The 22,786-nt window shown below is 36.3% G+C and overlaps 1 protein-coding gene across 1 annotated transcript; it reads left to right on the top strand.

Moving 5' to 3' along the window:
• The first annotated feature begins 4,808 nt into the window (after positions 1-4,808).
• Positions 4,809-21,133, top strand: LOC140169195 (uncharacterized). The gene is made up of 10 exons (XM_072192453.1): positions 4,809-4,853; positions 6,520-6,780; positions 7,947-8,027; positions 8,965-9,045; positions 9,975-10,055; positions 12,660-12,740; positions 15,832-15,957; positions 19,409-19,498; positions 20,089-20,297; positions 20,933-21,133. Exons 2-10 carry the CDS (start codon positions 6,681-6,683, stop codon positions 21,131-21,133), a joined length of 1,050 nt encoding a protein of 349 aa, XP_072048554.1. The 5' UTR covers positions 4,809-4,853; positions 6,520-6,680.
• The last annotated feature ends 1,653 nt before the right edge of the window (positions 21,134-22,786 follow it).

Raw genomic sequence — 22,786 nt, forward strand, 5'->3', positions numbered from 1 at the left:
AATAACAATAAAATTGTCTATCTGATCATTAATGTTTGTTAAAACTGCAAAGCGATTGCGCGCGGTAGCTTTGAGACATACTACATTTGGCTATAAAAGTGGGCAATAAGCATAGGCGTAGAACGGGGGGGGGGGGAAAACCCCCAATATTTTGATAGGGGATGGTCCATACAAACAACCCCCATGTAGACACCTGTATGTGAGTTTCTGATTAAATTAACCTCATATTTGGACAATATAGCCTTAAAAGTGCCCATCATTGGTGCTCTACATGTATATAATGCCTATCCTAGATAACAATGCGCATGCACATAAAGCAACTACAACGTCATGTCACTATGATTAACACAATTTTGGTCATAAAAAATACTTCACGTATCCGAAGACGTGTGTAATTAGTTGTTTCTCTATCGTAGTTAGTATCTATTAGTTTAGAACCAAGATCAGCTTTAATCAATATTCCCGGAGGATACTTAAGTGTCGTCATGAAATATGAATGAATTAGATGGTAAGTACTTTAATTATTGTCATCTACATTACATTAGAAATGTGTAGGCCTACACGTTACAGTGACAGGTGGAATTTGTGGTCAAAATGTTTTAGTTGGTTAACTATTCAAGCCAGAATTTTAAAATTGTCAGCGAAACCAAACAAGGCACTTCACGCCTTCAATTGTATTTGTTTGGTTGTTTTTTTATTTGGCAAGATCATTAGAATCCAAAAACAAATTACAGAGACAGAAAAAGCAGTGTCCAACAAATTGCTTAAACGTACCCAGCAAACACAAAAATGTTTTTAAAACGTTTTAAATAAGTTATATTTTGGCTTTTGGTTTAGGTAAAAACGTTTTAATAACATTAAAATGTCGGGTTATATAAAGGTCATGATGTCGTTTTAAAACGTTTTGTATGAAAACACACTACAACAAAATTTTTAAATGTTTTCAAAAATGTTATTGTAAACTATTTTTGCAAACATTTTTGTCAAATATTGTGTCAATACTTATTACATTATGTTAAAATATTTGAACCCAGCAAACAGAAATGTTCTTAAAATGTTTTTTTTTTCAAAACCTTTAAATAACATTTAAATGTCGGGTTATATAAAGGTCATGAAAACGTTTTTAAAATTTGTTGAAACGCGTCACGTGAAAGACCATTAATTAGCAATAAAGTGGCCAGGGCAACGAACTTCATGTTCTTCTCGCATCACAGCGCAGAGCAAAACGTGATGCAGTATATTAGCGTCGTTACGCATTCTACGCAAAGCATTACGCTTGGTTACGCGTTCTGCAATACTCGCTATCACTTACGCTTTGGCTACGCGTAGGCGCTCCACCTTGAGGTAAACAACTTGAAATATTTGGGCAAAAAATGTGATATTTTCTCTTTAAATCGCACTATTTTGTGGTAATAGAATAGAAATAAAGGGTGCAGCATTATCCTTTACACACAAATAATGTGTCCTCGGCAGTAAAAACGTTTAAATAATGGGTTCGGCTGCGCCTCACCCATTATAATTATTTACGTTTTTACTGCCTCGGACACATTATTTTCGTGTAAAGGATAATGCATTACCCTTTATTTTCCTAAATATGTGCCTTTGTTTTGTTTTCAGTTACGGGATTCCATGATGCCATTACCAATTAAAGATACGCTTTCGAGCTTCGTAATTTGACAATAATTTAACTGCCTACATAATTACGGTTTTTGTATTCGGTACAAGTATCCTATTACGTATTAATACCAATTTGGTATCACAGTATAACCATAAAGAGTAAGTACTAAAAATTACGTCACTATGAGTATGACATTATATATAATCTAATCGGACATGTGAAATCAACAATATCCGACCCATAGGACAAAGTGACGTTTTCGCCCATTTTGTTTCTTATATACTACCTGGGTAAACGGCAGTGCTTGCATACCAATAGTACTGTTAAAAATATTATTGTCTGGGTTGCAATCACCCTATCTGACTTGGGCAGCGTATCTTATCTCCGGGGAGAGTAAGAGTGGTATCGCTGGTGAGATGGTACATAATTCTGACCATTAAAATGACCGTAATTATGTCCTTAGAATTAGATGAAGTCATTAGAGGGTTAATGCAAAAGAGGGTTAATGCAAAAATTATATCTTAAGAATTAAGAATTATAACACAAATATATAGATTTAGTGGTTGCATTAACTATAGTCGTAAATTTTGCTGTTAATTTTGCAGCTTTAAAAGCCTTAAAGGCCCATTCAGTGATTTGTTCATCCGGACGATCGTAAAAAAAAATCAGAATTTGGTACCTTTGTCATTGTCATAGATATGTAAACATAACCTGCTAGTGGTTCAGCCGAAAGCCGTGTATTTAAGACATAAGCACATGAATCTGTAATTTAGATACTGACAGTATCTAAATTAGCTACATGTATTTGAATGGGGTTTCAACTTCGTTAATATTGCTGTTTTCTTTGTGTTTTGCCAAATTTTTCATTTCAAAAATACCAAATGACAATATTTGAATGACTTATCCTTCACTTTTAAGCAATTTATAAACAATTTTAATTTTTTTACACTTTCGCTGGGATTATTTTCCGGCAAATTTTAATTTTGTTATTCTTCATTCAAAATGTTGAAATAATTTTAGTAATAACTGCCGGGAAGGGTTCCTGTCCATTTTAAGCTGAAATAATAAGGTAAAATGAAAGAAACCCCACTGGTTATTTTGGCCATTTAACATGCAGTTCTATGGGAGGACATAAAGTCACCGTTTCATGAATATATGACTTTATGTCGAACTTTGCTCTGTTGACCTACAAAATCAACAAATTTGGCTGATTCTATTTAGGTGCAAGTTGGGACATGTGTAAACATTACAAGTATGCAAAAAAAAAACAGGTTTGATTTCATATTATAAGATCGTACATTATGGCTTTAACGATGCTGATGTTTGTTGTTCATTTTGTCTTTCATGAACAACGAAAGGCAAGAAAGTGTTTAGTTTCTTTTTCTAATGACACCTGGTTGCCATGGTTATGTAAAAGCTTTCTTCAATTTACATACTGAAATCCTCTAATGGATTAGGTTTTGTGAAAAATCAGTCATTGTGTCGATTTAAATTGTTTTCCAACTCATCTTTTAATGAACTATTTTTACAGCACGAACGTTGTTCATGGTGGATTTGGTGGTATTTAAGTTATCGCAATTATTGTCAAAAGAACATTGTCATTATATAAAGCATAATATATATATATGCAAAATAATAATAATAATTATTATTATTATTATCATAAACAGATACAAATTACAATCATTAATTTCTAGTGGAATTTCAAGCTTGCTCAACGTGAGAACAAAATAGACACTACGTGGGCTCGAACTCGTATCGTGAACCACTCACGCACCAGCGCGATGCAGCGTCTATAGCGCCTTACCTGAAGGAGCTATCTGGACTACTATTATTGTACTTATAGGAACGTAATATCGCTATGACGTCATAATGTTATTGCGCCCTCGCAAATGTTAATAATTATGCATTTTCAAAGTAATAATAAGCATGAAGACCATCGTTTTGCTTTTATTTATTATAATCCCGCCCCATTGCACTTTTAGCCTGGAAAGCAATGGCTTAATGGTATAGCCCTCGTTCTATTGTCATTATAGAGTAATGCAGCTACTCTGTAACATGAACTACTACTATAAATAGGGAGGTGGTTACCCCTTACATTTCTCCCTATTAAACGCCACATAATGTTATATTTGGCACTAATGTACAGCTATAGGTCTCCTACTTCCGGCGATACCATAATAAATGAAACCAACTAAGGGCAGCGGAAAAGCCTGACTTCACATGCCTTATGGCTGGTTTAGGTATACGATTTATTTTGTGTAAGAAAATAAACAGGGACCAATATGCCAAATATGGACTGGTTTTTTCGCTGCCTTGAGTCACGTTCATAATAAATGTAAACATTGCCCAATGACGTCATAATGTGATCACGCCCTTGCCAAAATGGAAAATTCTTGCTATGTACAAAAGTATAGACAAAATTGATTTTCGGCAATCAAAGTATACGAACATGCCTTTTTTTACCGGATTGTCTGCTAAATATTTCAATCTCCTAACTACCAAGTTCATATCTTTCAGAATAATTTCACAAAAATCAAAATCATTGATTTTACTATACTTTGATCAGCTCGTAATCGACGGGCCTTATAACATCGCGTATTAATATCAAAATTTTTTTTTTTGAGAATTTTCTTGTAACATCTCGCCAGAAGCATCACGAATTATTAATTCAAGTCCTATACTTTGTCTAATTTCTTTAAAGCACAAAATAAAGACCAGTCAGGTCAGCAAATAGCGCTCTTAACGTGGGTCTACTTTTCGGCGTAGTGGTAAAAGCCTAACATTTCCCGCCTATTACGAGCTGATCAAACTACGTTTTACCTATGTTGGACTTTACCAACACCCCGATTGACTTGATGGATCTAATTAATTTAAAGATAAAACATACGATTTCCATCAAATTTTAAATTTTGTTCGCTCAAAATACTAAAACAACATCAGTAACAACTGTCAGGAAATGTCTCTGTACGAAATAACAATTGTTACGATCTAAAAAGACCGAAGTTACCATGATACGATTTCCATCAAATTTTAATTTTGTTCACTCAACATACTAAAATAAGATCAGTAACAACTGTCAGGAAATGTCTCTATACGCAATAACAAGTGTTACGATATAAAAAAAGACCGAAGTTACCATGATAAATGATCTCATTTCAGTTTACCATGTGGTCGTGTTGGGAATACATACATCGCTTACAAGTGGTATCATTATTTCTTTTTAGCATACAAGGTATATATTATTATACGCTCGATGTTTTTAAATAGATTTTTGTCTTAAGGAAAAAATAGAAAAAATAAAACACTTAATACTATCACCAGACCATTGAGAAATAGTACTGTCATGACGGACTTATTTTAATCGAATTTTGTTAACCTTATAACTACTGAGCCATATTTTGTAACACGGACTACGAAGGGGAGGTGTTGCACCCCTACTTTTCAATTATAAACGTCATACCGTTATATCTGGTACCAATGTATAGCTATGGGTATCCTCTATCCAGTGATACCAAACAAAGTACCAACATTCCCCACATAATATCGCTATGACGTCATAATATGAGGGCGCCCATGCAAATTTGGGAAATTCTGGCTATGTACAAAAGTAAAGGCAAAATTGATTTTCGGCAAAAAATTGTACAAAAATGCAATTTTTACCTAATGTTCTCCTTTATATAAAAGGAAATTGATATTTCAACCTAATCATTAAGGGCTGGGGTATGAACGTTTGGACAGTATTTATTTTGGGACATTAGAGCACATCAGACATATCGAATTGCATTCTGAATACGAAGAATGTCATTCTGATATCAAATAATTTATTTTTTGATTTAATGCACATTTTATGGCAAATCATTAAAAATTGATATTTTTGCTATTTAACAGTACTTGATGTAAACTTTATAAATCTGATGATTTATACTTAAAGTGTATGTAGGTGGGATGAAAAGCCGACGATCAATTCAAAATTTTGACCTTTCGTATTGAAGATATGGATTTTTTCCAAAAACACCAAAAAAATTAGGTCTTTTAGGAAAAAATCCATATCTTCAATATGAAAGGTCAACATTTTCAATTGACCGTCGGCTTTTCCTCCCTGCTACATACACTTTAAGAATATATCATTAGATTTATATAATTTACTTCGAGGACTGTTATATATCAAAATTTGAAAAATATCAAATTTTTATAATTTGTCATAAAATTTGTATTATATTGTGATTTTCAAAAAATGAAAATTATTTGATATCAGAAAGACATGCTTCGTATTCAGAATGCAATTCGATAGGTCTGAGGTGCTCTCATGTCCCACAAAAATACTGTCGAAACGCAATAAACGCTCATTTGAGATCCCTTAAGTATACAAGCGAAATAAAAATCATTGATTTTACTGTAGAAACCAATGGTGAGCCTCACCACCCCCCCCTCTATGGTCATCTTGGACGACCGGTCCTACCCACGGGTAAGGTGCTGGGGTTAAAATGTTATCACTAAAATGAGCGCAAATTAGCTTAGGCCGTTTGGGCGCAAACGTGTGCGGGTTTTTTTATGACGGATAACCTCCCTTCGTAGTTCTGGGGTTAAACCATGTAGGAGATGGAAGCCTTTATAGTCAAGGCAAGATTTCACTTGGAACTAATTGTTATTTTAGTGTTAGCAATGAATTTCTAAGACGTTCCCATAACAGCATACTTAATGTCCTCATAATAACCTCTAAGGAAAGGTGAATTATTTGCATAAAACCAAAATGACTTATTATGCATGGGACACATTTTGGGTTATCTCCGACTCACAGTTCTCGATATATAAGCAAAAAGGAGTCAAAAATTGAAAAATGCTCTGATTTCGAATTTTAAAAATGTATTCTATTTATTTATCAGTGCTGTCACCAATAGTCTCTTGTCACTTATGCGTGCTAAAAGAACGACCAGATCCATCACGAGGCGGTGCCCTGCGATGGTCCCTACCTAATAAAGAGAGATTTTATTGCCAACGAGTGGTAGCTCCTCGGAAGTTCACCCAAGCGTGTTCCCCCTATGTAGACGGTAGAGGAAATATGGAAGTGTGGTTTGTGGATGATATTATGCCACTAAACAATCGTACGAATTGGAACCAAGAGGCATTTGATATCCTACTGGATCGACAGGAATACTGCGGTAAGTACATTTAGATAGAGGTTATCCATGTTCTATAAGCTGCATATCCTATCAACGACTGCTATACCTTGTTTAGGACATTCTAAAGAAGTACCTGCATGTGCAACCATGACTGTTTCAAAATAGCCCGCCAAAGTCATGCAGGTAACTCCGAGGTCGTGCATTGAATTAGTTTGAGTGAAGTGGATAACCTCTGTTGGTTCCGCATTAAGGTGTTCGACTTGACGCACTATTCTTACCGGCAGCTAATTTATTTACGTATCAAAAGGACAAAAAATAATTCAAAGTAAATTTTATTGTGTGATCCTTTTACACTCAATGAAAATTCCGAGTTGGAATCCTGCCTTACAGATCAAACAACTAACCGACCGCTTTATTGTGTGGCAAGGCTGTAGATTATGACGTCACTTCTACGGCGTATACGCCGTAGAAGTGACGTCATAATCGGATTAACTACCATAGCAATAGATGAATACAATTTTTGAATAGATCGCTCCGCACTACAAGTAGATTACACTAATCACCTGTGTCAGCACACATAGATTGAATACCCTTTTTAAAGATACTAATCTTACAGGTGCAAGTGATCAGTCTTTCTTTGGTATCTATGGTTCAATGCATCGGTACCGCATTAATGTTGTAGTGCAGGGCGGTATAGTCAAAATTGTATTCATCTATTGCTATGGTTGTTAATCCGATTAACTACGTCACTTCTACGGCGTATAGCCGTGCATGCGCAGGTCATTGTGTACATTCTAATTTACATGACCATCCTCTCGTGGCAGTGTATGCAGTTGGCAGTTCTCAGTAATATTTGGCAAACAGGCCAATGGTGCTATTGGCCGTGGACAAGTTATTTTACCAATATTTAGCATTTTCAAAGATAAGACATTTATGAATAGGCCCTAATGTAAAACATATTTTTGTTTGAAAAGATGATTATTTTTAGGCCAAATTTGATACTAATCCATCCCATTTTAGGGCTCAAAATCGCAAAAGAGGTAGTACCCTTATGACAATGTTAGACACAATATTGTATGTATACAAGGATCGAAAATAAATACGCAGCCTCAAGACATTAGGAAATGCCTTCACTGCATATGTGCACGCGTGCACTTACGCCATATTTATAAGTGCTACTGTTGTTTTCTTATTTCCCTTTGTAGGTACACAGCCAACTGATTTATTCACAACAACAAAGGCAACTATTTCACAAACAACGGAAGCGCAATCAGGAGAAACTGAAGGTATTAAAGAAAAGGACTATTTTTGCCCTCCTTTTCTTCTATTTTATTAAACATTGTTATATCTTCATTAGGAATTAAGATTAAAATGTTGGTATGATGATCGTCTTTTCCTTCCAGCTTGTTATCATTAGATACATACATATCCTTAAATCTATAAAGTTTGCTTCGAGGACTGTTAAATGTCAAAAATATCAATTTAAGAATTTGCAATAAAATTTGTATTATATCGCGAATTGCAAAGAAATCAATATTATTTTGTAACAGGAGGACATTCCTCAATGCAATTTGATGTGTGCGATGTGCTCCTATGTCCCACAAAAATACTGTGCAAAGGTGGGTGACCGAGCCCTTAAAGGATTGGATTTTTTAAAACAATTTTGGCCAGGCATTTGGCAGGTTTTGCCATGTTTACTACGAGTTTTTGCCTCGAAAGAGGAAGTCTACCGATTAATATTATATCATAATCAATTTTGTTAGCTCATTATCATCCTTCGTTTGCGGAACAGATGACCTCAAGGTTCCTCCAGCTGCATCGGTCTTGAGCCATTGCTAATAGTTGATCTTTACTCAGCATGCTGTCCATATCCCCCAAAAGACACTGAATGTATTTCCAAAACAAAAGTCGATGCCGCCCGTGTTTCCTCTTGTCATGAGTTGGGACATACAATGCAAACTCTTTAACAGGCTCATCGTCAGGCAAGCGGAGTATCTGCCCTACAAATTACACTTGACGAGTCCTTGCTTCTCAAAAAGAGGTGTTACATAGTGCAGTTATGTGCAATGTTAGACACACTATTGTATGTATACAAGGATCGACAATAAATACGCAGCCTCAAGACATTAGGAAATGCCTTCACTGCATGTGTGCACGCGTGCACTTACGCCTTCAACATATTATTTATAAGTGCTACTGTTGTTTTCTTATTTCCCTTTGTAGGTACACAGCCAACTGATTTATTCACAACAACAAAGGCAACTATTTCACAAACAACGGAAGCGCAATCAGGAGAAACTGAAGGTATTAAAGAAAAGGACTATTTTTGCACTCCTTTTCTTCTATTTTATGAAACATTGTTATATCTTCATTAGGAATTAAGATTAAAATGTTGGTATGATGATCGTCTTTTCCTCCCAGCTTGTTATCATTAGATACATACATATCCTTAAATCTATAAAGTTTGCTTCGAGGACTGTTAAATGTCAAAAATATCAATTTAAGAATTTGCCATAAAATTTGTATTATATCGCGAATTGCAAAGAAATCAATATTATTTTGTATCAGGAGGACATTCCTCAATGCAATTTGATGTGTGCGATGTGCTCCTATGTCCCACAAAAATACTGTGCAAAGGTGGGTGACCGAGCCCTTAAAGGGTTGGATTTTTTTTAAACAGTTTTGGCCAGGCATTTGGCAGGTTTTGCCATGTTTACTACGAGTTTTTGCCTCGAAAGAGGAAGTCTACCGATTAATATTATATCATAATCAATTTTGTTAGCTCATTATCATCCTTCGTTTGCGGAACAGATGACCTCAAGGTTCCTCCAGCTGCATCGGTCTTGAGCCATTGCTAATAGTTGATCTTTACTCAGCATGCTGTCCATATCCCCCAAAAGACACTGAATGTATTTCCAAAACAAAAGTCGATGCCGCCCGTGTTTCCTCTTGTCATGAGTTGGGACATACAATGCATACTCTTTAACAGGCTCATCGTCAGGCAAGCGGAGTATCTGCCCTACAAATTACACTTGACGAGTCCTTGCTTCTCAAAAAGTGGTGTTACATAGTGCAGTTATGTGCAATGTTAGACACAATATTGTATGTATACAAGGATCGAAAATAAATACGCAGCCTCAAGACATTAGGAAATGCCTTCACTGCATGTGTGCACGCGTGCACTTACGCCATATTTATAAGTGATACTGTTGTTTTCTTATTTCCCTTTGTAGGTACACAGCCAACTGATTTATTCACAACAACAAAGGCAACTATTTCACAAACAACGGAAGCGCAATCAGGAGAAACTGAAGGTATTAAAGAAAAATACTATTTTTGCACTCCTTTTCTTCTATTTTATGAAACATTGTTATATCTTCTTTAGGAATTAAGATTAAAATGTTCGTATGATGATCGTCTTTTCCTCCCAGCTTGTTATCATTAGATACATACATATCCTTAAATCTATAAAGTTTGCTTCGAGGACTGTTAAATGTCAAAAATATCAATTTAAGAATTTGCCATAAAATTTGTATTATATCGCGAATTGCAAAGAAATCAATATTATTTTGTATCAGGAGGACATTCCTCAATGCAATTTGATGTGTGCGATGTGCTCCTATGTCCCACAAAAATACTGTGCAAAGGTGGGTGACCGAGCCCTTAAAGGGTTGGATTTTTTTACAACAATATTGGCCAGGCATTTGGCAGGTTTTGCCATGTTTACTACGAGTTTTTGCCTCGAAAGAGGAAGTCTACCGATTAATATTATATCATAATCAATTTTGTTAGCTCATTATCATCCTTCGTTTGCGGAACAGATGACCTCAAGGTTCCTCCAGCTGCATCGGTCTTGAGCCATTGCTAATAGTTGATCTTTACTCAGCATACTGTCCATATCCCCCAAAAGACACTGAATGTATTTCCAAAACAAAAGTCGATGCCGCCCGTGTTTCCTCTTGTCATGAGTTGGGACATACAATGCATACTCTTTAACAGGCTCATCGTCAGGCAAGCGGAGTATCTGCCCTACAAATTACACTTGACGAGTCCTGGCTATTTCTCAAAAAGTGGTGTTACATAGTGCAGTTATGCTGCACAGCAAGCATGATTAGACCTTTTGCAGTACTTAAACCTGGTTAACAGGAAATTAATACAGCAAAATCAATCGATAAAGTCTAGCCCATGCTCCATGGACTGCACTTATGCCCAAATATGGCACTTGCCAATCAATAATCACCTGACTCGCTCCACTGACCAAAGTTATGGACAGAAGTGGGTGTTGTTTTTGCTGTTATCTGTCATTTAAATATCAGGGAGGTACGAACATTTCCAGATGCCACACCTACTCAGTTTTTAGCCTACATGTAATGTATACATTATTATATCCGTCAAGTGGTTTAACTTTAATGCCCTTCGGAAGAGAGCGGTCCACAAGTGAGTGATAGTCACTAAAAGTTGCATTCGATTTACATAGGGAATTTTGTATGCCGTGCCGTGCCCTTCCTTACTAAAACACCAAAGTGCGAATATTTCCAAACATCTAAATTAGCTAAAAATTTAGGACATGTTATAAAACTACATTTTCTAGAATTTTAGAGAGTACAAAATATATTGGCCGGTTATTTTTTTACACAGTGACGTTAACTAGGCAATGCCCTATACCTCTAACATACACTGTTTGAACAGTGTAGAGGTCACACGTCAATGGTGAGAGCACTGTGTATTGTGTACATTCTAATTTACATTATCATCCTCTCGTGGCAGTGCAGAGCTCTCCGAAATCTAGCTAAGTTGGTGGTGTACAATTCTGCTGTGTGACCACCTCTGCGTGTCAGAATTAGATTCATATTAACATTGAGTTATAACGGATCATGTGTAGCAAACCCCGATTTATCAGCATTTAAAAGATGTGTTAATTAACAAAGATAAATAATCGAGAATACTAATGACAAGTTAACTATGTTAACAAGCCTTAAATCTTAAAATGTTGCCATGTGATTTCCCGTATCACGTGATATGTGAACATGTGACTATCAGACGAATACGGCGCCATGATGGAAGGTCAGGTGAGGTGTCAAAGGGTTTTGTGACTTCAAATATACTTGATGATTTCATACCTTGTATCTGTCAAGCATTTCCTTCGTATTATTGACAACAAGTCCTAATTTCAACATATTTGTTGCAAAAATTCATTCCCATATCAAATTAGTAGACTTTTTTTGAAAAACATATCAGTGGTGCCTGATGGGAAATACCCGTCCGCCATTTTCATAAACCGGATCGTTTGCGCCCAATTTGCGCCCTGATGTATTGAGGGCGCTCTATACTCTCATTGAACAGGAAAAGTTCGCAAAACTAACGGCGTTGTCATTTACCAACCTTAATTAACATGATCAAGGGGTCGAATATGAATTATTCATCACGGATCGATAACTGGCCTCATTTTCTAGCTAGCAAACCAGCGGGAATTGTCATTCGGTTTGCGTGCTTCATAGAACAACCGTGAATTTAGTATCACCCCCTTGGCAGTTCTCAGTAATATTTGTCAAACAGGCCAATGGTGCTATATATGAGTGTATTGGCCGTGGACAAGTTATTTTACCAATATTTAGCATTTTCAAAGATAAGACATTTATGAATAGGCCCTAATGTAAAACATATTTTTGTTTGAAAAGACGATTATTTCTAGGCCAAATTTGATACTAATCCATCCCATTTTAGGGCTCAAAATCGCAAAAGAGGTAGTACCCTTATGACAATGTTAGACACAATATTGTATGTATACAAGGATCGAAAATAAATACGCAGCCTCAAGACATTAGGAAATGCCTTCACTGCATGTGTGCACGCGTGCACTTACGCCTTCAACATATTATTTATAAGTGCTACTGTTGTTTTCTTATTTCCCTTTGTAGGTACACAGCCAACTGATTTATTCACAACAACAAACGCAACTATTTCACAAACAACGGAAGCGCAATCAGGAGAAACTGAAGGTATTAAAGAAAAAGACTATTTTTGCACTCCTTTTCTTCAATTTTATGAAACATTGTTATATCTTCATTAGGAATTAAGATTAAAATGTTCATATGATGATCGTTTTTTTCCTCCCAGCTTGTTATCATTAGATACATACATATCCTTAAATCTATAAAGTTTGCTTCGAGGACTGTTAAATGTCAAAAATATCAATTTAAGAATTTGCCATAAAATTTGTATTATATCGCGAATTGCAAAGAAATCAATATTATTTTGTATCAGGAGGACATTCCTCAATGCAATTTGATGTGTGCGATGTGCTCCTATGTCCCACAAAAATACTGTGCAAAGGTGGGTGACCGAGCCCTTAAAGGGTTGGATTTTTTTAAAACAATTTTGGCCAGGCATTTGGCAGGTTTTGCCATGTTTACTACGAGTTTTTGCCTCGAAAGAGGAAGTCTACCGATTACTATTATATCATAATCAATTTTGTTAGCTCATTATCATCCTTCGTTTGCGGAACAGATGACCTCAAGGTTCCTCCAGCTGCATCGGTCTTGAGCCATTGCTAATAGTTGATCTTTACTCAGCATGCTGTCCATATCCCCCAAAAGACACTGAATGTATTTCCAAAACAAAAGTCGATGCCGCCCGTGTTTCCTCTTGTCATGAGTTGGGACATACAATGCATACTCTTTAACAGGCTCATCGTCAGGCAAGACCTTTTGCAGTACTTAAACCTGGTTAACAGGAAATTAATACAGCAAAATCAATCGATAAAGTCTAGCCCATGCTCCATAGACTGCACTTATGCCCAAATATGGCACTTGCCAATCAATAATCACCTGACTCGCTCCACTGACCAAAGTTATGGACAGAAGTGGGTGTTGTTTTTGCTGTTATCTGTCATTTAAATATCAGGGAGGTACGAACATTTGCAGATGCCACACCTTCTCAGTTTTTAGCCTACATGTAATGTATACATTATTATATCCGTCAAGTGGTTTAACTTTAATGCCCTTCGGAAGAGAGCGGTCCACAAGTGAGTGATAGTCACTAAAAGTTGCATTCGATTTACACAGGGAATTTTGTATGCCGTGCCGTGCCCTTCCTTACTAAAACACCAAAGTGCGAATATTTCCAAACATCTAAATTAGCTAAAAATTTAGGACATGTTACAAAACTACATTTTCTAGAATTTTAGAGAGTACAAAATATATTGGCCGGTTATTTTTTTACACAGTGACGTTAACTAGGCAATGCCCTATACCTCTAACATACACTGTTTGAACAGTGTAGAGGTCACACGTCAATTGTGAGAGCACTGTGTATTGTGTATAGGAAAATGAACAGTAACTGCAGTATGATCTATGTCAGATTCTAGATGGTAGTATTTGGTAATCTGTCTACTCTATTGATGTTCAGCAGAATACGGTAGCAGGATGTGCCAAATGAGTTGATTCCGAGCTCTTTATTTTCCTTATCCTTAGAGATAACCCATGACTCACAACCATATAATTTTGTAAAACTCTGACGCAAGTTGCGTGAACTAGTCTAACCTTGATATAAAATTGCATCGATTGAGCCCATATTTATTGGTCGAGCTATGAGTTTTAAAATATTGGACGAGACGTAGTCGAGTCCAATATTTTACAACTCATAGCGAGACCAATAAATATTAGCCTAAAGCATCAATTTTATCATTATTATGTTTTGGATCAATATTTTTACACACTTGGATTCAACAAAACATAATAATCATGATAATGGTGGAAATTGGGTAGAACTTTTCTACAGGTGTTCTATTTTTTTTCAATCGATGGGGAGAGATGAGGTCCCACAAGGTCCGACCGAGTCTCCTACACAGGTCACGCTCCCTGTGGAGGGGCGGAACCAAACTGGCTGATGTGAAGACTAAGCCAGTTTGCGTCGGTCTGATACTCGTCTATCCTCGTCTTTGACCATGCGCAGATCTGGCTGGTCAGGAAGATATTTAATATCCCGAATTTATAATATGCCTACCAGTTCCACCGTATAACCGATTTGCTAGAGAATATTTGTTACCATCTTTAATAAATTCGTATTAATCGTATAATAAAATGTGGCCAAATGTATATTTGTGTACATAGTGTGTGGATCCACTCTTCTACGGACTTGGCTACTAAGCATGTCGGGAAGGATATGGCGGTATGCTAACCTGGGTCAATATGTTCTGGGCAGATGAGGTCCCACCAATTGCCTACGACCTTGTGTGCGATCATGTGTGACAGGCAATTCCCGATAATAATAGAGGTTCCCTGACTAGGGACAAGAATCAGCAGTTCGTGGTGGTGTGCCGAATTCCCGCTGGTCCACCACAGAGTCAGCCATAGACTGCCACCCATTTGCCTTCGGTTGTTTTCCAGGTTTTCTTGTAGTTTTCGCAATTGGATAGTTTACACCAGGAATGATTTAAGTCCGGTCCTAGAAGCTTTACGGAAGATCAGCCCTGATATCCAGCAGCTAATAACTACCAATATAGTGTAGATTGCCTCTGGTTGTAGAACAAGTTAGCCAGTGATGGAATGATGACTTGTATGTCTATGAAATAGAAAACTCCACATTCTTTCTTTCTTTCTTTCTTTCTTTCTTTCTTTCTTTCTTTCTTTCTTTCTTTCTTTCTTTCTTTCTTTCTTTCTTTCTTTCTTTCTTTCTTTCTTTCTTTCTTTCTTTCTTTCTTTTTCTTTCTTTCTTTCTTTCTTTCTTTCTTTCTTTCTTTCTTTCTTTCTTTCTTTCTTTCTTTCTTCTTTCTTTCTTTCTTTCTTTCTTTCTTTTTTTTTCTTTCTTTTTTCTTTCTTTCTTTCTTTCTTTTCTTGTTTGTTTTTTTCCTTGCTTTTTTGTTTTCTTTTTTCTTTTTTTTTTTTGTCTTTCTTTCTTTCGTTCTTTCTTTCTTTCTTTTTCTTTCTTTCTTTCTTTCTTTCTTTCTTTCTTTCTTTCTTTCTTTCTTTCTTTCTTTCTTTCTTTCTTTCTTTCTTTCTTTCTTTCTTTCTTTCTTTCTTTCTCTCTTTTTACTTTTCTTATTTTGACTGCTTTGACCAACAATATCTTGTCTATCCTTAAATCCAACAGATACACCTATTGATTTAACTGGGGCCACTGCTATGCAAAGCAGTTCACAGAACGGCGATGCTATTAAAGCTATTGATAGCAATACTGATGCGGATTGGCATTCGGCTTTTAGTTGCACACAGACAAGTGAGTCCACTGACATGATTTGTAACTGTGGTTGAATTCTTGAGAGTCAAATTTTAATTGCTTATCAGTATACAGTTACTTGAAATTGTACTGATTTACAATATCACTGCACTAAACACAGCACCAAAAGAAAATCCTCACTCCAATCACCAGTCATAAATCTAAACCAGGTCACGTTATCGGTTTGCTTGCAAAATTTGGACAAGTTTGTTTCGCATTTATATATAATAATACAGACTTGACATTAAGTATGGAATATTTTTTCACGAAATGCCAAGACTAGACTGGAAGGGGTCTGCATAACCAAACGGGCTAAATATTAATTGAGGTGTGTCGCGAGATGGTGTAAAATAATTGTTTGATAGAAAACATGCTTTCCATGAGTTTACATTTTGGTGCCATAATGTAGTGCATTTGCCTAAGAAGGCTAAATTTGATCTTTGGGAAGGACATAATTTCGGACTTTATGCAACATTGTTCTGTTTTTATCAATTTTATCGGGGTTTGATGTGATATTTCCTAAACTTCGTCAGCAATTGGCATATGACAGAGCTGAAATGCACTTGCAATGAACCATTTTTTTTGCAAATGAGAGGAGCTTAAAATATGGCTCTTCAAAGTGGTGCTTACTCAGAAAGTTTGAATAACACCCACTGGGGTTAAATATTTAAAACGGTACAAAAACATCTACGAGGATTTCTGGTTGTCCAATGAACCCACGCTGCTTATTTGTGTACGGTTAGTTCATAAATGTTAGTTCAAAATCAGTTAAAAACCTTTTGTTGCAATTTTTGGGGGTCAAACCGTATACGGTATTCCCCCGTCTATTATTTTGTGACCCTCTCTGTTAGGAGCCCAAACTGGAGCACAGTACTCCAGGATAGGTCTCACCAGAGCAAAGAAAAGCTTTTTCATGGTATCCGGATCATTATATCCAACCGTTCTTTGGATGAAGCCAAGCAAACGTTGGGCCTTACTAGTGATAGTGTCAACATGGGGACCCCATTCAAGGTTTGAAGACAAGACAACGCCGAGGTGCTTGTGCGTAGAAACGGTTTCAAGAGGGATATCACCCATCTGACATCTAACTGAAATAGGACGACGGGATCTGGTAATATGCATTACCACACATTTTGCAGCATTGAGGGGAAGTCTATTAATGGTACTCCACGTCCTGATTGCATCTAAGTCATCTTGAAGAATATCTTCATCCTGGGGAGATGTAATGGGTCTATAAAGGACTGTGTCGTCGGCATACTGCGGAAGAGACGATGAAACAAAACAGGGAAGATCAAGAACATGGACATTGAAAAGTAGAGGGCCAAGAATGGAGCCCTGTGGGACCCCAGACTTAACACGAATCCAATCGGAGAATTTACCAAGGTATTGCACCCTTTGGATTCTATTATAGAGGTATGAGGTGAACCATTTAAGCATTTGACCACATATACCATATCCATGAAGCTTAGACAGAAGAAGACTATGGCTGACCTTGTCAAAGGCTTTGGACCAATCAAGGAACACAGCATCAATTCTCGGAGGAGAGCGTTCGTCCAGAATAGACGCCCAGTCATGGTACATGGTGACAAGCTGAGTAGCACACGATCTTCCTGGACAGAAACCGTGCTGACCTTCTGCGACAAGACCATGCAGTATTAGGTGCGACTGCAGTCTATTGTCAACAATCCTCTCCATAACTTTTCCAACTGTAGAGCACAGAGATAGAGCCGGTAGTTTCTAAAATCATCCTTGGAACCATTTTTGTAAATAGGCACAACATTCGCCTTTTTCCAGTCCTCGGGAAAATTTCCCGAGCTCACAGAAAGATTGAATATTCCAGCAAGAATGTTACCAATTACAGGAGCAGATAATTTCAGCAGTCTAGAACTGATGCCGTCAGGGCCTGGAGACTTCGAAATATCAAGTTTGGAAAGAATATAAAGCACCTCTGCACCGTCCGTACTCATGGTTGATAGTAATAACATACCAGGATGGTCAGCACACTTGTCAATCACATCATTGGGGGTCATAAACAGACTGATCAACAGTGAAGTTGTCTTGAAAATGGGAGGCAAAAATTTGTACTAAAGTACGTGGTACTTTGACAACGGGATACACCGTGACCATACGTATGCTGTAATACAGAATGTCCATCCCAGCACGGCATCTACCGCGCCAATACGGGGTGAATCAAAAAAAGTGCAATAGAGAAAATAATTCATTTTTACTTAAGAACCGAGTTGAACCTTTTCGGTTTTAAAACATTTTATAAATAACATATTCATTAGTGATCTTGTGTGAAAAATTCAAGGAATTAGCATTTACCGTTTTGTTTTTATGACACATTTTATAGCGATACCCAATTTTAATGTTTGTCCAAGAGACACCTAAAATTTGAATGTCAGCCCACTCTGTGTAATGTAGATTTGGAACTACTGCCAGTTTGTTAACCTCATTGGCATTGAGCACCCAAAGTGTCATTGCCCTTGGTCTTGTTTAAGGAGAAGAAGCAGTATTTGTTGTTATTTTCATTTTCCCTTTATTTTAAAGATGTTTATTCTCTATCAAAACCATATAAATTTGTAGGCGGGTTTTCCAAATGTCGAAATGAAATGCGCGCAAATTGGAGTGGAGTGAATTACAAAACATCCAGTAAGTTGGACATATTGGATTAAAAACAACTGGAGTTGGAGTCGAGTGAGGTATGACGGACTAAAAGTAATGTTAGAAAGTTTGTTTGAACAGAAAAAAAGAAATGAAAATAACGCAAAAATCAACCTTATTTAAGTTAAAGTCACTTTCAGAGCTGGTGCATTTATCGTGCATTGTGTACTCCCATTTAAAATCCATGTTATCTCGTGGACAAATAATGAAATTGGGTATCAAAGTAAAATGACTCATAAAAATTAAACGGTAGAAGCGAGTCACTTAATTTTTTCACAGAAGGTGACTATTGAGTGTGGCATTTATAAAAACTTTCAATAATGAGAAAGTTAAACTTGGTTCTTACATATCGATTCTTTGCTCTATTGCACTTTTTTTGACTCACCCTGTATTACGTGTACAATATGTGCTACTGCTTTCAAACACGAACAAATATTTTAAACTTCACGGCATTACGAAAAAAATATTTCAAACTTGCTCAGTAATATACATGTGCCCACCTCATGAATATGGAAATATAGCCACGCAAAAAGGAAGTGACCTCTGACCTCATTTATATTCAATATTCATACCACGAAAAGGGCTATCATACTACTCTATCCTCTCTCCCCAACACTCTCCCCCTCTCCTATACTAGCATTGTCTTTCCACTTTCTTTAGTCCTTTTCTCTTCTATCGCACACTCTCTGTTATAAACATACCCAATGGGTATTACCCATGGGTATTACCAATGATAGTTACAGTTGAGAATAAACTCGTTGAGTCTTCGTGTTCATTGCATTTTCAGCCTACGAACCATATCCATGGTGGGAGCTAACATTACTTACAAACACATGCATAGCTTCTGTGATTATCTTCAACCGTATAGACTGCTGCAGTAAGTAAAAAATATAATATTGTTATAGTTTGAACTTGTAGTGCATATTTGCTTGCAACTAAACAAAATCAATGAGTTTGTTTGAGATAGAACACTCCTGGGTCTTAGAGCAAAGTATGCAAACTTAACTCTCGTCCTGCTGAGCCATTTTGACACGAATCTTAAATTTACGCTTACAAAAAACTTGACTCTCCATGGAACGTTTACAATCCAAGGACAAGTACTCTTCGTGAAACCAATTTATTCTACATGTCCAATCACTTTGAATGAAAATCATATACTGCTAAGTCCTATAATGCCTGCTGCAACTTTGATCCTAGAATGCTTCTGGAGCATACCATGATGCTCATAAAATGTTACTGTGTTACAGTGTTTATAGTTTTATGTATGGTATGACTGTATGATCAAAGTCAGTGTTCGTTGTATCTGATCCAGAAAATGCATATCAGCAAACACTTTTGCCTTTGTCAACACTTGATGAGGAGTGACTGGATCTACTGACAACCAACGCCAGAGGGTTTCCAGTGTGATGTTTTGGGTTGCCAGTTGGTTTAAATTCCTTCTGGGGATTTTCTTGATCCATGTTGCAGAAACTCATCAAAAATGTGAGATAGCTGATACCGTCTCTGTTCATAGTTGTACGCCCTCTTTCTTATATCTACAGCTTCCTAGATCAAAAGACAAAGACATCTTTCAGCAGTTGACTGACCACATCAATCTGGTCGATAAGTCTGGCTCCATCAAGTTTACTTTGGAGCAAGGAGCGCAAGGTTCTCTACCTTTTCTTGATACATTGATTGTAAGGAAGGAAGACGGTACTGTCAAACTTATGGTCTACCGCAAACCAACGCACACAGACCAATGCCTCAATTACCAGTCATACATAGATTTGAATAGGCCTACTTGAAATTCCTATGTAAAAAAATGCAACTTTTTTGGCCTCTAGTTTCATAGATTGCTGTATTTTCTGGTGAAGGACAAATGTTTGACCATAAAGTACCGCATTATGTATGGACTTACTTTTTGGAACCGTTTAGATACAAACGCTGGATCAAAGAACCTATAGAAATAAGAAAGAGGGGGCCTACAACTATGAACAGAGACGAAGGACAGTATCAGCTATCTCGCATTTTCGATGAGTTTCTGCAACAGGAATCAAGAAAATCCCCAGAAGGAAAACCAACTGGCAACCCAAAAAAATCACGCTCGAAATCCCTCTAGCGTCGGTGGTCAGTAGATGCAGTCACTCCTCGTAGACAAATTCAACAGTGTTTGCTGAAACGTACACAAGTAAGTACATTTTCTGGATCAGATATAAAGAACATTGTTCACTGCGTTTACTCCACCGATCTTGTTTAATCATGTTATCAAAGTATTCTAGTCCTGAGGTCTTCACTGAACAAACTGAATCTATGGCTTTCCTATTTCTTTCAGGTGATCGACTGGCTGGTGCAGAGATTTACATCAGTGCAACGCTGCCTAATCACAACACACGAGATGTTGGCAGTTTTTGTAATGGTGTGTCGGCGTCAGATGCCACTTATCCAGGAGGGAAATCGTATCCCTGCTCGTCGCCCATTACTGGTAGATACATCACTATCCAGCATGAGAGTGGAGGTCAAAATCGAATTCTAACGTTATGTGAAGTAAAAGTGACCGGGCGAACTGGCTGCTAGAAAAATTGTTAGTCAGGTATACGTTTTGAAAGCATGTTGCCAACTAATTTCTACCGGTATAAAACAAGTTGTTGGTCGAGGAATTATATCAATGTTCATTTAATAATGGCTTATGGTTTTAATAATTATTGTAAATTGTACAAATATATTATCTTGAGATTTATACTGACTTATGATATACGTGTTGTGTTTTATTAAAATATTTTTTTATATGAATGGATGCTCTTTTAATAATGGCTATGAGTTATAATAATTATTATAATTATTGTTAATTGTATATATATTCTCTGCAATGTTTTATAACTTTTTAATGCATTTTTGAGTACCCCGTGTTAGACCAGCTTCGGCTGAATCAGGCTACCCTGGGTAAACATGTTGTAAATAAATAAATAAATAAATAAATAAATAAATAAATAAATAAATAAATAAATAAATAAATAAATAAATAAATAAATAAATAAATAAATAAATAAATAAATAAATAAATAAATAAATAAATAAATAAATAAATAAATAAATAAATAAATAAATAAATAAATAAATTGCTGGCGTCTAATAGTTTTTATTAACTAAATATTGTCATGATGGTATATGGATTTTCCCTCTTGGATAACTTTAGGCCAATAGGATTTATGTTTTTCTCACCTTAAAGTGAGCTGGTTGTTTATGACAAGTAGTCATGCATCATGATTCTTCTTATTGATAGGCAGATTTTCTTAGCTTCTACACATAGGGTTCAGATTGTTATGCAAATGAGTTGGTCCCTTGTTCAGGAGTGGGAGATATCTGGTCTGGTCATTCAAATACAAGACAGAGGAGGGTTGACACCTAACTTGTTGTACTCCATGTTAATGCGCTAAATCCATGTGCAGGAATAGTATAGACAGGGCTGCATGTTTGCATTTCTTTATGAAAGTTAAAACAGAACTTTCTCAACTGCTGCGCTGCCTCGCCAGTGTAACTTGTTGTAGCCAAATACTTTGCCAGGATAGTGGTGCTGGAGTTGTTATCATCTTTATAAGCTGACGTTTGTGTCATGAAAGCAGAGCTTTCCTCCTAACTACTGGGTAGTTGTTTTGGATGTCAAATTGAAATATTTCGTGTAAGTGTTAATTTTATTTCATAATAATTTGTAAAGGAAATAATAGTGTAAAATACCCACATTTATTATGTGGAGGATTAAAGTGTAGTAAAGGTTTAACATCTGTCTATGTAAAGGTTTTATGCAAGTTAAAGCAAGACAGAAATTAGTAAATTAATTCCTCCAATTTGTTTAGAAATTGATAGTAATGTATGATTAGGTATTCAAGCAAACATTGTGCTCATCCATGCTAATCATAAGATGAATACAGTTGTATTTCGATAATTGTGATATTTTAAATATGTTTTGGCATTATAAAAATCTTCTGCTAAAATAGAAATATGGTAATGAAAATTAACATTGCCCATTGTTAATATGGATTTGAGATGATCTCATGATCTCAATCACTCGATCAATATTCTTCTGGTTACTCAGCATGATCAGTAATCTTGGTTATCTAAATAGACTTCTTCTTAATTGTGGATATGAACTGTGGATTTGATGAAGCAAATACTACTTTGTTGTTTAATG

The sequence above is a fragment of the Amphiura filiformis genome, chromosome 14, assembly GCF_039555335.1.
Source record: "Amphiura filiformis chromosome 14, Afil_fr2py, whole genome shotgun sequence".
NCBI lineage: Eukaryota > Metazoa > Echinodermata > Ophiuroidea > Amphilepidida > Amphiuridae > Amphiura > Amphiura filiformis.